The sequence below is a fragment of the Suricata suricatta genome, chromosome 17, assembly GCF_006229205.1.
Source record: "Suricata suricatta isolate VVHF042 chromosome 17, meerkat_22Aug2017_6uvM2_HiC, whole genome shotgun sequence".
Classification (NCBI taxonomy): Eukaryota; Metazoa; Chordata; class Mammalia; order Carnivora; family Herpestidae; genus Suricata; species Suricata suricatta.
In genome coordinates, this window is record NC_043716.1 from 11,011,340 (window position 1) to 11,026,925 (window position 15,586).

The 15,586-nt window shown below is 52.6% G+C and overlaps 2 protein-coding genes across 2 annotated transcripts in view; one reads left to right on the forward strand and one right to left on the reverse strand.

The window, feature by feature from the left end:
• The window catches only part of RASD1 (ras related dexamethasone induced 1), a 2,004-nt gene extending 634 nt beyond the window's left edge, over positions 1–1,370 (forward strand). The window contains exon 2 of the mRNA XM_029927917.1: positions 138–1,370. Coding sequence (XP_029783777.1) covers positions 138–688 — 551 coding nt within the window. The 3' untranslated portion in view covers positions 689–1,370. The remainder of the gene's footprint in view (positions 1–137) is intronic.
• Positions 1,371–2,478: 1,108 nt separating this feature from the next.
• On the reverse strand, positions 2,479–15,203 carry MED9 (mediator complex subunit 9). Its single transcript, XM_029928982.1, has 2 exons — positions 14,879–15,203; positions 2,479–4,412 (listed from the first exon to the last, which is right to left on the reverse strand). Exons 1-2 carry the CDS (start codon positions 15,103–15,105, stop codon positions 4,196–4,198), a joined length of 444 nt encoding a protein of 147 aa, XP_029784842.1. The 5' UTR covers positions 15,106–15,203; the 3' UTR covers positions 2,479–4,195.
• Between the last annotated feature and the right edge of the window lie 383 nt (positions 15,204–15,586).

Genomic DNA, 15,586 nt, shown 5'->3' on the forward strand with positions numbered 1-15,586 from the left:
CCCGCTGAGCATGCAGAGGTCCGGGCGTCCCGCGCGTGGCGGCGGGACCGGGGCGGCCCCGCCTGTTGGCCCAACTTCAGCTGTCCCTCGGCCGCCGCCCTCACCGTCTCCTTTTCCGCCCTCCGTGTTCCCCGTAGGAGACGTTTTCATCCTGGTGTTCAGCCTGGACAACCGCGACTCTTTCGAGGAGGTGCAGAGGCTCAAGCAGCAGATCCTTGACACCAAGTCCTGCCTCAAGAACAAAACCAAGGAGGACGTGGACGTGCCGCTGGTCATCTGCGGCAACAAGGGTGACCGGGACTTCTACCGCGAGGTGGAGCCGCGCGAGATCGAGCAGCTGGTGGGCGACGACCGCCAGCGCTGCGCCTACTTCGAGATCTCGGCCAAGAAGAACAGCAGCCTGGACCAGATGTTCCGGGCGCTCTTTGCCATGGCCAAGCTGCCCAGCGAGATGAGCCCGGACCTGCACCGCAAGGTGTCGGTGCAGTACTGCGACGTGCTGCACACGAAGGCGCTGAGGAACAAGAAGCTGTTGCGAGCCGGCGGCGGCGGGGACCCCGGCGACGCCTTTGGCATCGTGGCGCCCTTCGCCCGCCGGCCCAGCGTGCACAGCGACCTCCTGTACATTCGTGAGAAGGCCACCGGCGGCAGCCAGGCCAAGGACAAGGAGCGCTGCGTCATTAGCTAGGAGCCTCCCCCCCCCCCCCCGCCCCCAGACGCCCGCGGCGGTGACTGAACCTGAGTACTTTTTTGTTTCCAAGTCTCATCGGGGCCCTGTGCGCGCGGACTAGCGTCTTTCCTCCCCGCGGGCCTGGCCCGCGCACACTGGGGAGGCGCTAATGAAGAAGAGACAGTCATCTGTTCTGGAAAGAAAGAGGACAGGCCGGGACCGGGACTCCCCTCTCACCCCCATCCCCACTGGAGCCTGCCACCCCCACGACCAGGGGTCGGGGGTGGGCACCGGCCGGCAGAGGGTAAATCTGTCTTGTTTCTGACAAAGACATGAACGGGGAAGTGAGTTAATCAGCCTCTGTTGGGCTTTGAGACACCTGTCCTGCCCCCTGGAGGGTCAAGACAGGCCACATGGGGCATTATCTTATCTGTGATTCTGGGTTGCCATGACAGTACTGAAAGCCTCTGTCCTCCGGAAAGTAAGGGGGTGCAGGGGGTGCGGGTCAGATCCTAGCCCAGTGACTTGTTTACATGAGGGTGTGAAATTGCACAAAGGAAAAAACACACACCTTGCACTTTAATAGTTCTGATGTGGTCATGGACTCGAACAAAATCTTACCCAGCTGTTTGTACTGTTGTGTGTGTCTTTAAAGTTATTGTTCTTGTTTTTATAATATAAAATAAAAGTTTAAAACAAAGCCCTGCTTGCTTTGCTTTTAGAAATGGCTGGGAGGGCGAGAAAGGAGGAGTGGGTTTTTACTTCTGTGGCATCAGACCCCCCTTCCCCAGACTGGAAATGACCCTGGGGTTCTGAAAATAGCTCTCGCCCCCATGGGAGTGAGGCCCCAGATGACTGGGCCAAAGCCCTCCTATTTGGGGATGGTTCCTCAGAAAGCCAGGACAGGAAGGGGTTCAGGTCCTTGCTAGATCTGCAGCCACAAAGCGCCTCTGTCCCTACTGTTTTGTCCTAGACCCCCTACAAGGCCAAGGGCAATGAAAGGTCCTCAAACCTGCAACCCGCAGGCTGCTTGAGGTGTCAAGAGGGCCCTGCTTTCACAAAGGAAATGAGCCTGAGACTAATCCGGTGCTAGGCTGGTGCAAGCCCCTGGCCCCCAGCTCCTCTCCAGGGCCTGCCGCGTGGCTGGCTGGAGGCGGTTCAAGATGCCCTGGCCAAATGCGCCCCTCCAGCCCCCAGAGGCACACTGGGGCCAGCGCCTTCTCTGCCTCAGTCTCCTCTTGGCAGCTGAGGCTGCCCATTCCTGACTTGGACCCACCGCTCCTGCCACTTACAACTGTGAGCTCAGGGCGAGCGACACCTGCCAAGCCCCAAATTCACGGCCCCTGAGGTACCGAGGTGCCCTCTGCGCGGGGTGCTGTGAGGGGCGAGTGGGAGGTTTGCAGGGTACTTCGCACGGTGCCTGCCGCCCCATAATGCAAGTAATTGGCCCCAAGAGGTGTTCAGCCCCGGGAGGGGCACTCAGTACTGTCCCAGGGAGCAGTTTCAGCCCTGCTCTGGGCACAGTGGCTCCTGCCAGGACTGAGGCCCCCTGTGGGCCCAGGGGGCCTGTCCCAGGCAGGCCGGATGCCCCTACCAGGCTGGCTGTGTCCTCGGGGCCAGAGGCCGCTCCTTAGGAAGTTACTCTGTTTCTACACTGGTTTTGTTGTGTGTGCGCCGAGGGGGCGGGGACACGGGGTGGAGGTTCTCACAAACTGTTCTCTCCTTTAAGCAAAATGAACATCTTCCTCTCAACTACCCAAGACAGGCATCCTAGAATGCATGTTCCCAGTACAAAAACCAAGATGTCCTGAGAGCAGAGTACAAGTTCTTTTAATTATACTCTTGAAAAATGTCACAAGTCAAACCCCCGGAGTACAGGAGAGGTTCTCTCTCTGCCCCGGAGGAGCCCCTGCCTGTGTCCGCCTCGCAGAAGGCCCGGTGGTCTTGCAGTTCCGTGTCTTCGTGCTTCACGGGGTTTGGTCAGAGCCTTAAAACCGGCCCACACGCTGCTCCCATGATTTCTCGAAAATAACTGATTCAGTTAAAGAACAGTCTCCAGGGGGATCTGGTCTAATAGGCCTCGGGACTACTGCCACTTCAGTTCAGAGCCTGCTCTTCTGCCCAGAGCCGCCGAAGCCTGACCCCCCTCACGCGTCCGCAGGCCAGCACAAAGGGGGCCGCCGCTGAAGACCTCTTCGGCCACTATCCCCGCCAACGAGGCCGATCTGGGCGTGTTAAGCCCCTGATGTGGTCGGCACAGCTGATGTGCTCATTTCTAGACCTGAACAGTACGGAGTTACTTCTCCCCTCCTCTCTGACGTCAAGGGAAGAACACGCAAATGAGGGTCCCGCCTGGCGGACATGAGGGGTGTTGTGAACATTTGGGAACCAGAACTGGGCTGTACAGCTTCCGGGTGTGGGCCATCCATGCTCCTTCAGAACCACCCAGAACCATCCCCTCACACCTGGCTGAGGAGTGATCAGAGCCATCACTCAGAGCTGCCCTTCTCTGGACAAAGAGTCCATCCTGATCGCCGCTGTCTGCGGTGCAGTGAACGCTGCTGGCTGACTGCAGGGAGCAGGCAGGGGGGGAAACTGAGGTTTTAAACGCAGGCCACAGGAACCTGAAGTGCTGGAAGAGGCAAGGCCCGCTCACCCAGAACCCTGTGAGCCTGTGTGGAAACAACACAACCCTCCAGCCCCGTGGGCCCCACTGTGGGGTCTGAAGTGGTCTGGTCCTTCTGGAGCATGGAATGACTGAAGGGACAGGAGACAAAGGGAGCAAGAGCTAAAAGTAACAAGAACACGTAGGTGGCAAAGAACCTGGAGACAGGGGCCGCCTGGCAGGGCTCTGGGTTGACACCTCCAAAGACAGTTACATTCACTGGCTCAAACATAAAAGGAAACAAGCTATTTGGGGGGTGGGGAGGGCAGGACGAGGGAGGAAGCTGCACTGTAGTCTTTCAACACAGCATTCACGTCTCACAGCTTTCTTTTACCATTTTAAACCTGTGCCATTGGAGCGCAGCCTCTTTTGTCCAGTGAATTCTAAGCATATGTTTCATGACACTGCTGTGAACAGAACAGTGTGTCCCTGACACACTGCGCATACCCAGGGGTGGGAGAGGAGGGAGGGAGGAAGCGGAGAGGGGCCTCCACAGACCTGCCCACGGAGCCGGAGCGGACGGCAGACGGCCCCTCCCCAAAGGCCGGGGCTGAACCCTCTACCCAGTCCCCAGCCTCCAGGAGCAGTCTTCCTTCCACCAGCAGGCACTCGAGCTGATATGCATCTAGACACATGGCTCTACAAGGAGGCCCCAACACAGCCAAGCTTGCGCACTGGCTCCTCACACTAGTCAATGCCAAGTTCAGCTACGGCAGCAGCGACACTAGCCCCCCACCTCTCCGTTAATAGGGTTTATAGCTGGAGTCCAAAAGAGCTGCGCCCCAAGGCGGTGGCGGGGAAGACAGGAGGGCCGTGTGCTCGCCCCTGCTTTCTCGGGCATTCCTGGAAGCCAGCCTCGCCTACTCCTTGGGGATCTCAAACATGCAGAGGCTCTTGTACTTCTGCAGAAGTTCGTTCTTGGTCCTGACTTGCTCTCGGAGACTGTGCAGCTGCTGCTGCTGCTGCTCGGGACTCAGGTGGATGCCAGGCATGGTGCTGATGACCTTCCGCATCTCCTGGAACTTGGTTTTGAGGGCGTTCAGGTCCTGGTGGATGTCCGGGCTGTCCTTGTCCATACTGCAGGGAGCAGAGGGTGGTCATTAGCATTCACATCCCGACTGTGGCCCCACCCGGCTTCCCTCCTCTGTATCCCACAGAACTCGCCCTCTTCCTGCGTCATCTTTTAGAACACCTTGTTTGCTAGGTCCCCTTCCTAGGCTGTGCACCCCCAGAGGACAGGGACTGGTTGCCGTGCTCACAACCGGCTCAAGCATAAAAGGAAACAAACTATTTCGGGGGGGGGGGCGGGTGGAGGGGGAAAGCCGCCCTACCGTCTTTCAAAACAACATTCATTGTCTCACAGCTTTCCTTTACCGTTTTAGGGCCAGCTGCTCACTAAAGGCACCCCGCCCCTAGCACCGCCAGCACACCCGCAAAACTAGATTCTCACACTCCATCAGCTCCGAGGGCAGGGCCTGGGTCTGCCTTGTTCAGCGCTGTACCCCCAGCCCCCGGGCGCCGTGGGCACGCATGTAACATTTGTTGGAAGGATGAATGCACACATCATTACCAATACTAGGTGACAATGGCAAACAAAACTTGCTGAAATATTACAGTTCTTTGAATCTGAGACATTTCCAGGCCAATCAGGGAACTTTATCGGCTACCAAGAACTAATTTTAGCTGATGTGTTGATGCTTGAGCCTGTTAACATAAGCACTAATTTCCACGGAGCTATTCATACATTTTAAATTAGGTACAAGCTATTGGAAAATTGTCAGCAGGTACCAAGTCTCTCGGACCAGTCACGTAAATTCCTTGCCTTCAGGTCAAGCTCACTTGAAAGACAGGATCATTCACTTCGTCTCACAGCCACCTCTGACTAGCTGCCCAGCGATCCACACTCCCCTGGTCACTGCTGAATTAAAAACCACAGGAACGAAACCTTCACCTAACATCAAAGAAACACCTGCCAGTTGCTCCCATACATTTTTTAAGAGTTAGTGAGTGGATGAGTTTTGGAAAACAAACAGCTGGGACTAAAACTAAAAGCCAATTCAGTGGACTGTTCGAAAAGTCACCCTTTGAGGCGCGGAGAGAGAAGACTGTCAATGGTCTTTTTTTTGTTTTTAAATAAGCGTCCATCCCTGATGGGAAATTTCAACCCAGATGGTGCTGCTTCGTGTTTATGATTCATCATGTCTCTGCTGGCGCAGACCGAACCTCCATCTTCCCTGGCGAGCGCTGGTTATGCTCCCACCTGGCAGAGGAGACCGCCCTGTTCACCGTTTATCAAGGGCTCTACCTCAGGCCAGAGACGGAGAATCGCTCGCTCTAGGGAATGTTAACCAGACAACCATTTCTTGTGGTCATTCAATGCCCTCGCTTAAATACACAGTTAACAGGGGGCGCTTGGATGGCTCAGTCAGTTATATATCTGACTTTGGCTCAGGTCATGATCTCACAGCTTGTGAGTTCGAGCCCCACTGGAGTCGGGCTGTTTTGGATTCTGTGTCTCCCTCTCTGCCCTTCCCCGGCTCACGCTCGGTCTCTCTCTTGCTTTCAAAACTAAGTAAACATCAAAAAAGTTTTTTTTTTTTCCCAAATATACAGTTAATAGCATACCTTATCCTAGTTTCTAGGGAGTACTTGGATTCATGAGAATTGTAAATCATTTAGAAGGAAGCAAAGAGGGGGCGTCTTTTATTTTAATCATTTTAGATCTCAGCTCAAATCTACAACTCTGGATGGAAACCATCTGGATCTGTGAAATCATTACACTTGGGTGGCATATGTGTTAGCACATTGTTACGAACGCAAGTCCCAAGGGAGTTTTGAAATTTAAAATTATAGTTTTAAGAAAACTGATGGATATCATAGGTCTGAAAGGACCTGGTAAAAGCAAACAGATAAAAATACATAAAATAAGAAGCTATAATAGTTCAGGTCTGGAAGCAAACATAACCTGCCCCAAAAAGAAGATTTAACTCTGAAAGAAAAAGTGAGCCAGGCTTAGGATGCTCACTTCTGAAACCCCCCAAATCTCAAGGACGGACCATATGCTTTAACTGGTGAACTTTCATAAAGGAGCCCCATAAAAGCTGGCCTGGGGGGAAGCTACGGAGACGGGGGGCCATGGAGCCTACAGCAAAGGCCCCGTCCACAAGCCGTTGGCCTGCCCTGGCTGCTGACGGTAAACAACACGGAGCTTCTGGGGCGAGGAACACACTCTATTCAGGAGCCGGCTTGGACCAAGCGAGAGCCTGCTAGGCCAGGACGGCTGTGGGACCCTCCAGCCAGAAGAAGAGAGACAGGCCCAAATATTGAGTGAATAATAGCAGAAAGCTCCACATGGCCCTGCCTTTGTGTTCAATGTTACTCATCAGCCAACTTTAGAAGGAAAAAAAAAAAAAAAAAGACTAGGCCAGGCCGAGAAGCCTGAAAATCGTACAAATAAGGGCCAGGTTAGGGCACTTTGGTCCCGATTACAGGAGTTCTAAAGGGGGACAAAACTACTACCGCTGTGGCTTGACCCACAGGCCACTTCTTCTCCACTTCGTGCACATCCGGGGTGATACCCGGCATTATGTGCGCACAGACATACTGTGTGCATGTCACCAGCCTCGGGGCAGACATCACAGGCTTCAGAGGGCGGGTCTAAGGCTGGTGCTAAGTACAGTGCAGCTTCATCTTTTAGTACAGGTGCTTCGGGACACGAAGACGCCAACTGGCATCGATGGGGCAAGGGACGTCCGCTAGTAACTTAGAAGCCAAGGGAACCCAGCAGGTTGCCAAGGCCAGCCTCCTCCCAAGTTTGGGACCACACGTCACAAGACTCCCATTTCTTCCTCCCCACACTGTGACCCCCAGTGTCACGGCGCCACTGTCCTGGTGGGCCCACCCCAGGACCAGTCCTTCTCACCCTGCCTCCTTTCCTGCGGACTTCAGCGCCCGGAGTCTTTCTAGAACACTGGTGCTGCTGGGGGTGGGGGCGGGGGCGGCTGCTGTTGTTCTTACTTAACGCGGGCTGGAGGGAAAACCGGGAAAATAACCGACTCCGAGGCTTAGAAAAGGAAGGTCCCTCCAGGCCATTTCTGGAGAGAACTTCAGTTGACATGGGGCACCTGCTGCTTCAGACCGCCTCAGAACATACACTCACAAACACATACGGACTTTTTTGTGATTTGCTTTTTTGTACTGAAGTTGCACCTTGGATGTCTTTCCATGTTACCACATGTATGATTATGCAGCTAAATTATTTGGCTATTGATGGGTATTTGGATGGTTGTAACTTACCACTTGCGATCAGAAAGGTAACGGACCTCTGTGGAGCTATACCGTACGTACTTGGGCACGCATTTTGATAACATGATTTCTCAGAAGTGAATTTCTAGGTTGAAGTTTATGTACATTAACATTTTTGACAGACTGCCAAAATGTCCTCGAAAAACACCATACTGTGACGGGGACACACAGCCTGTCCCCACACCTGCAACGATGCCATTACACAGCAGGCAGCCATTGGTATCTTCTCTGCTCCAGCTTGGCCCGCGCCTAAGCGGGGCTCTGAACCCATGCTTTTATCTGCCCCCAGGATGACATGTGAAAAACATCCCCCTCAGGGAGGGGCAACAAAAGGTTCTGCTGTTAAAAGAATTTGAAAAAAACACTGCTCTACAGAATAGCCCAGAATGTGCACATCCGCTTCGACTTCTTCAGCCGCCAACAACTCCCAGCCTGCCCTCCTTCCTGAGTTTAAGGACCTGGTGCCAGCAGTTCCTACAGGTCTTCTAGCCTGGAGTCCGGGGGGACCTGCAAATGTCCAGAGTGGAGGCAGGGCCGCACTTGAGATGGAGGCGCGGAGCCGGAACACTGCCCCCACACGTGTCCGTGTGCCCCGACCCCTTGTGCTTGGTGCGCACCCGGCCTCTGGTCCTGCTCACTCTTCCTCCTGACCCCTGCCGCCTCCTCTCACTGACACCGATTTCCAGACCCTCCCAGGCCATCTGGACCTGAGTCCTCTCCTCCTCCTGAAACCCTTTGCCTCACCTACCTCTACAAAACCCAAGTCTGAACTCAAAATCTCCCAGACAGCACCTGCTGGGCAAGTTTGCACTTGAAGGGGGCCGCTCAGGGCCAGCCACAAGCAGCCTGTGATGCTTCAGGGCCGTACCTCCCACTCTTCCCCGGCCTCCGTGTAAACGTGCCTCTTGGCACCTGTCCTGCTGCACTATGGCCCGTGTGCCTGCCTTCGTGGAGCCTGTGTTCTAGGCAGGCGCTCGCCAAATTATGCCCAATGAACAAATAGGAAGTGGCAGAGGAGGGAACAGGTTTGTAGCGGGTCCAGAAACAATTCTTCCAAACAGGCTGGGAATATTCCCTATCTGGGTCCTCACCCTTTTCACGGGGATTTGGCTGAAGGAGCAGAGAAGGGCAGAGAGGGCTGCCATCACATGAGTACAGACAACCCCAGGGAGCCGGTTCGGTCCTTCCAGAGACTTCTCTCCCAACGTGGGGGCTGAAGCTTCCTGCTCGGCCGGAGACCAGGCCTCAGCTGGCCGGGAGGGCTGCTCAGATGAAAACAGACCTCATGCACCAAGAAGCCAGCCAGTGACATGCCGTACCCATGAAAACGGTCTTGCCTGGGCTCGGAGGTCTTGCTGACCAGCCTCCACAACAAAGGAATTATTCTCAGTGATGTGGCCCAAGCTTGAGAGGCTGAGGACAATGCTGTGCCCCTGGCACTTGAACTACTTCTGCGTTGTCACACAGAGTCCCCTTTACCTGCCCAGCAGCCTACAACATTTTAAGAACTAAAAAATTCAACTAAAGAAAGTGTTTCAGTGCTCATGTTGATAGAATACTTTTACCAGGCGAGCCATGGCCGCCAGGCAAGGCAGTGACAGGTGCGTTCAAAATTCCGAGGCTGGGACACTCAGTTCCAGGCTCAGATTAGATCTGGCAAGTTTGAGGGGAAAAGAAATGAACTTTCCCCGGTCCAACGAGCCTCATTTTATTCCTCCTCTGTTCTACATGGACTTGTGTAATGTGATTTCTAAACGTAACAGAAAAGGTGTCTAAGAGTTGGGAGCGCTAACACTTCTTACCGGCATAAAAATGACATTTCTCTGTCCCCTTTCCTCATCCTTTAAAATTCACACAAATGTGTAGTTATAACTATTCATTCAACCACTGCAGAGCACAGGACAGCCGCCAGGCAGGGCGCATCCCAGCAGGAAGATAAGAACCGGGAGCCTCTCCTGCTCCTGCGTCCCTCCCCGCCCCGCCCGGGAGGTTGCCCCTGAGCAGGTCCATAAGCACATGTGGCATTTCCCTGGACAGAGACAGGGCAGGAGGGCACTCCTGCGGAGGGGCTGCAGTGTGCGGAAACCTGGGTGACTCCGCGTGCCCAGAGACGCTGGCATCACGACAGCTCGCTCTGGGGCTCCAGGCTCTCTGCCGCGTGGTCCAGGCAGGCCTCTGAGGATGGTCCGCAGGAGCCCTGATGGAGAGCTACCAGCCGGGACGGACAGTTGGGGAGAGTAGGGAGCCCTAGAGACTTTTGAGCAGAGAAAAATTAAACTGATAACATATACAGGATGAGTCAGAGAGAGGAGAGGATAAAGGCAAAGGAACTAATTAAGAAGAAACTAAATAGGATCCATGGAGTGCCTGGGTGACTCAAGTCAGTCAAATGTCTAACTTTGGCTCAGGTCATGGTCTCACTGTCTATGAGTTCGAGCCCCATGTTGGGCTCTGTGCTGACAGCTCGGAGCCTGGAGCCTGCTTCCCATTCTGTATCTCCTTCTCCCTCTGCCCATCCCCTGTTTGTGTTCTATCTCTCTCTCTCTCTCAAAATGAATAATAAATATTAAAATAAAATTTAAGAAGTGACTCTAAGATTCAAAAATGGGGTTAGAAGACCTGGACCATGAATGGAATCAATAGGCTTGGAGGTAAAGGGACAGATTCAAGCCTAAATGTTCCCCTAACCAAGTCTCAGCATCTCAGACTTGCTATAGGAAGCAGGCCGGGAAAGGTCAAGGTGCTATGGGTAAGTGCTTCCAAGAAAGGAATGAGGAAGAGCAGCCTGGAGAGATCATTAAATGTGCCACGAAGATGTAAGAAGTGAAACAGTTTGGCGCAGGAGGGAACAGCATGTCCAGAAGCAGATCATAAAACATACGGATTCAGGGCACCATAAAGGCGGTGACTCAGTGAACACTGAGGAAGAGCGGTGGGAAGACACGGCTCATGGAGAAAGGGGGCCCCCTTCTTTCCATCAAAATAAATTCCAGAAGCTTCACAGAACTGAAAGTAAAAACTGAAACCATAAAATCCTAGGAAAAAGAGATCAATATTTATCATTTTATCAGAGTGGGACGGCCTTTCTAGCGAGAACCAAAATTCAGAGGCCATAAAGGTAAAGCTTAACAAATGTGCCTACATAAAATATGATTCCAAATGACAAATACAAACAAACAAACAAAACCCAGGAACAAAGGCAAAGAAAAGCAACAATTTGGGGGACATGTTTCTATTACACCTGACAGACAAAGGCAGGCCTTCCTAGCTGTACAGAGTTCATGAAAAGAGGAATGACCTAATAGGAAATGGGCAGTTTACAGGGAAAAAATACAAATGACATAAAAAGTTTCATATGAAAAGATGCTTTATGTGATAAAACAAGACACAGATCAAATCCTCTCTGGCCTACCAGACTAGTCCCAGCTAAAAAGTTTAATGGTGACGGCGAGGAAGGGGGAAAAGGCACTGCTGGTAAAGCCTACACTGTAGAGTCTTTCTGATTTGCTAATCGTGATCTTAACTTTCAACTCACATACCCCTTTGCTAAAAATTTACTCGAGAGATTCTCAAGAGTGTACAAGATGGCATTTACAAAGAGGGCCAGTGCAGCTCTGACAGCAACAGCAGAATGCCAGAAACAACCAAAGTGTCCTTGAGCAGGGACTGTGAAGGCAATGATGGCATGAGCACGAAGTGGAGGACGGTGCGGTTTGGGGCCCAGGGAGGGAGGAGGGAGGAGGGGAGGGAGAGGCTCACTTGCCATTTGTTAGTATCTCTGGGTGCTCTTTGAATACAGCTACAACTGAAAGTTTTAATTTTTTTTACAACTGTAATTTTTAAGTTTATTTTGAGAGCGAGCGAGTGAGTGCAAGCTCTCATGCGAGTGGGTGGGGGTAAGGAGAGGGAGAGAGAGAGAAAATCCCAAGCAGGCTCCATGCTGTCAGCACAGAGCCTGATGTGGGGCTTGAACTCTCGAGCCAGGAGATCATGACCTAAGCCGAAATCGAGCCAACTGAGCTACCTAGGTGTCCCTACAACTGTAGTTTAAAAAAAAATTTTTTTTAACATTTATGTTAAATAAACATGTTTATTAGCACAAGTGGGAGAGAAACAGAGAGAGAGGGAGACACAGAATTCGAAGCAGGCTCCAGGCTCTGAGCTGTCAGCTCAGACGGGGAGGAAGGGATCAAGGGCCTGCATGACCACGTAGGTTCTGGCCCTCACTCCCTCGAGGCAGGCCTGCCCGGACAGCGTCCTCACTGGCTTCCAGACAGATAGGCCACCTCCATCTCGAGCACCAACCTAAGACTCCTCAGTGGGAGGTCTCGCTGGCTCCCTGTTCCTCAGAGGACAGAGCCTCCCTCCACGTGGGGGATGTGCGGTCCTCGGTAAGCTGGCCCGGTCCGGCTCTCCAGCTGCGTAGGCCCCGCCCCACCAGGCTGCCGCATCGGCCCATGCGCTGCCTACCCCACTCCTCCTCCCTTTCACAATTTAGGACCCCCACTGGCATCAGTCCTGACCTGACTCCTCCAGGCTTCTCAAGGCCTCCTCTCCCCTCACAGACCCTCCCACAGTCTGTCTCCTTCCCTCCTTAGCCTAGAGACCCAAACACATACCTCTACATATTTCAAAATCACATCCTGGCTTTTTTTCATGGTGATAGCATCTTTCCTTTTCTCTGAGTCATTTTCCTCCAAGTGGATTTTTGCTCTTCTGTTCTGTCCTATCTTTTGCTAGGGCTTTTCTTCACATGCTTCGTGACCTTGGCTGCTTAGTCATATAGTTAAGAGTAAAATACTATTTGGATTATTTGCATAAGACACTGCTTTCACCATACTAAATGAAAGAAAAAGACGTGACCCTATGATAAAAGAAAATGTCGATTGACTTGCATCAGATGGGGAGGGAGAAGATGAATGCTACCAGAAAACATAAATATTTTATATGGTTAGTAAAAAGCAGAGTATGAATAAATAATAGAGAATATTTAAAAAAAAAGAGTAAAACACTAAAAGGCTTAGTAACAAGGCTTAGTAAGATTGATGCTTTTTTTACTTTCTTAAAATGAACTAAGTTCTTGAGTAGCCCCTCCCCCCACCCCATGGCTTCTCTTTGGGGGCTGATCAGACACCCCAGAGAAGGGATTGCTGTCTCTTTGGCTGCCAGGCTGGAAGCCAGCCCAGGAAAGAAAGCTAGGGCCGGGTGTCAGTATTCAGTTTGTGAACTCTCTTAATCCCTCTTTTCAGGACTGGCTCCCTTTCTCCAACTCCTGCCATGTGCTTGGTGTTCCCCAGTCTGGAGATGCTCTGGCTTATCATTAAAAATAAATCCTGGGACAGAGTAACCCTTTGTTTGCCAACATGGAAGGAGGGTAGGCACCTATTTGCTGGGAGTGGGGAGAGAACTATGGGATCTGATTCTTAAACAGACTTTAAGTAATCCTCCTGTTCAAGGTTCTACTTTACCTCTTTCTCCAGGAGGACCCTGGAACTGCCAATTCCTGAGATTTGGGGGAAGCCAGGGTCAAAGGCAGCTGCTTCTGGATGCTTCTTGGGGCTGATGATCCCATTGTCCATCTATTTTGTGGTAACTGTCTCCTCTCCTGTGTTTTGATTTTATGCATTAAAAAACACTCTTCACTGTCCGTTCAGAGGATACAGAAATAAACACGTGATCAGCTCACCATCTTTCACAGAACTCTGCTCTTGAGTATTCCTGACAACAATCTATGATGTAAGTATGTTATCCCATTTCACAAGAGAAGAGACTCAGAGAAGCTAAGATCACCGAACCCAAACACTGTAAGGCTGTAATCTGAACCCACTGTTTGAGGTCCTTTTTTTTTCTTAATTTTTTAAGTGTTTGTTTATTTTTGAGAGGCAGAGAAAGGCCGAGCACTAGCAGAGGAGGAGCAGAGAGAGAGGGAGACACAGAACCCAAAGCAGGCTCCAGGATCTGAGCTGTCAGCACAGAGGCCAACGCGTGGCTCAAACCCACAGAGCATGAGATCATGACCTGAGCCAGAGTTGGACGCTTAACCGACAGAGCCAGGCAGGCGCCCCTCATTTTATTTAAAACTAATATATTTGGGTTTATTGGATAACCCGCTGATAATCCAGAACTGCCCTGGGGCTGGGGTGTCTGCATTTGTGTCTGCCACGTCGCCACTACCTGCAAGTGCTACTGGATGACCGCAGGCCACTGAGAACAGAATCAGCCTCACCCTGTAGACAGGATGCTCCCACCAAGTGAAGCCAAACGAAGGCAGGATCCAATGTGAGAACAAAGGCTTTGCAGCTGTGTGAACAGTGGTGGGTGTGTGAGGTCATGCCACAGCCAGTGAATCTTTTGCTAAACTCAAAAAACGCCGGGCCGCTGACAAACAGCACTTTCACACTGTGGGGAGCAATTCCATTGCAGCGAAACATTGCACACTCATGTCCACCTGAATGTTACTGTAACCGTAACTGTTTTAATTTAAGTGTTCGGGTTTGTAGTGGTTGAACAGTTGTTAGCCTCGCTGGGTAAGAAGACTTTTGGTTGTACTTTTTTCCCCTTTACAGGGTCAGTTTGAAAAGCCGGGCTGACCTGAAGACTGGCCCACGAATGACAGATCTCTGGCTCTGGCTCTCTCTAAGAACACAGCACTGCAGGGCAGCTTGAATCTTTGTTTCTTTTAACACCTCCTATCACCAGCCCTCCAGTCTCTCTGAATTATGAGTCATTCTCATTCATGTCTTTTCCCCTTCAAACTGGTGAGCAATGTGGGGGTGAAACGCTGGCCCTTTCTACCGAGTGCACCCCACAGCACCTCGCCGTGTGCCACCCAGGGACGATGGCCCACATGTGTCGGGTGTGTTGAAAACACAGAACCGGAGCGCTACTCCTGGATCGCAGCCGACGGAGGGCGGCTTAGGGAAGCCTGACTTGCTGGGATGCAAACTTGAGCAGTCTGCACAGCCTGGGCACTGTCTCTTAACTGGCTTCAGTTTTAGGAACACCGCCTGGCCATCACGGGGTCTCCTCGGGGCTCAACCATTTGCGGAACTCACGGTGCGACCAGGTGTGGTCCTGGGAAAGGCCTCTTCCCCCCGGGTCCGCTTCCCCGTGAAATAGTAAAATGGGGGCGGACCCGAGGGCACCTAGGCCTCTGAGGCTCTGAAAACAGGTGACGAGAGGCGGAAGTGGGGGGGGGGAAGGGAGGTGTCGTGGCCTGTCCTCTCTTGGCCTCTTACCATTTGATGATGTTGTGAACCAAAGGTAAAAAGGAGTAATTCTCCTCCTCCTTCACGCCAGCAGGTGACTGAGGCCTCGGCGCCGGCGACTGCTGCGGCTGAGGCGCGGCGACCGGAGGCGGCGGCTGCGAAGGTGGCAGCGGCTTCGTCTCGGGCAGCGGCGGCTCGGCCGGCGGCGGTAACGCGTCCTCGGCCTGCCGCCCAGAGGCCACCCCGGCAGAGGCCATGGCGCTCGGGACGCCCCCAGTCAGCGGGACCCTAGTGGTCAGCTCCCCTAAAGTGTCGCGGATTCCAGACGTCACCACCGCGAGCCCACAGCGGCTAGGGCGGGATCTGGAGGAAGATTGTGCGCGTGCGCACTAGCGTGAGGGCGGGGCACGAGAGCGGGCGGGGCCACGGGGCGGGGCCACCAGCGTTTGACGGGTCTGAGTTGGCGTGTATCTGGTTATAAGACGGGGCAGCTAAATTATGAAATAGTCCAAAATAGGCTTATTTCAGAAATAACATCTTATTCTTATTCCCATGACGAAGAAAGTCCAAAAGCAACTGAAGGAAGACTGAGATACATAAAGCTCCACGTGGCCCACCCTCGGAGAAAGCCTCCCAAAGAACCAACTTGAACCACACGCTGAGTAAACTACTTATCCAATACCTGTTAAGGGTAAACACTGGGCTCTGCGGGAGTTAACAATCTAGAGATGAAGAACC

Excerpts from the sequence above, each read along its gene's own strand:
- MED9 (XM_029928982.1), bottom strand. The coding sequence starts at position 15,105 with ATGGCCTCTGCCGGGGTGGCCTCTGGGCGGCAGGCCGAGGACGCGTTA. Across the intron at positions 4,413-14,878 it reads GTTCACAACATCATCAAATG|TATGGACAAGGACAGCCCGG; the intron begins GTAAGAGGCCAA and ends TGCTCCCTGCAG.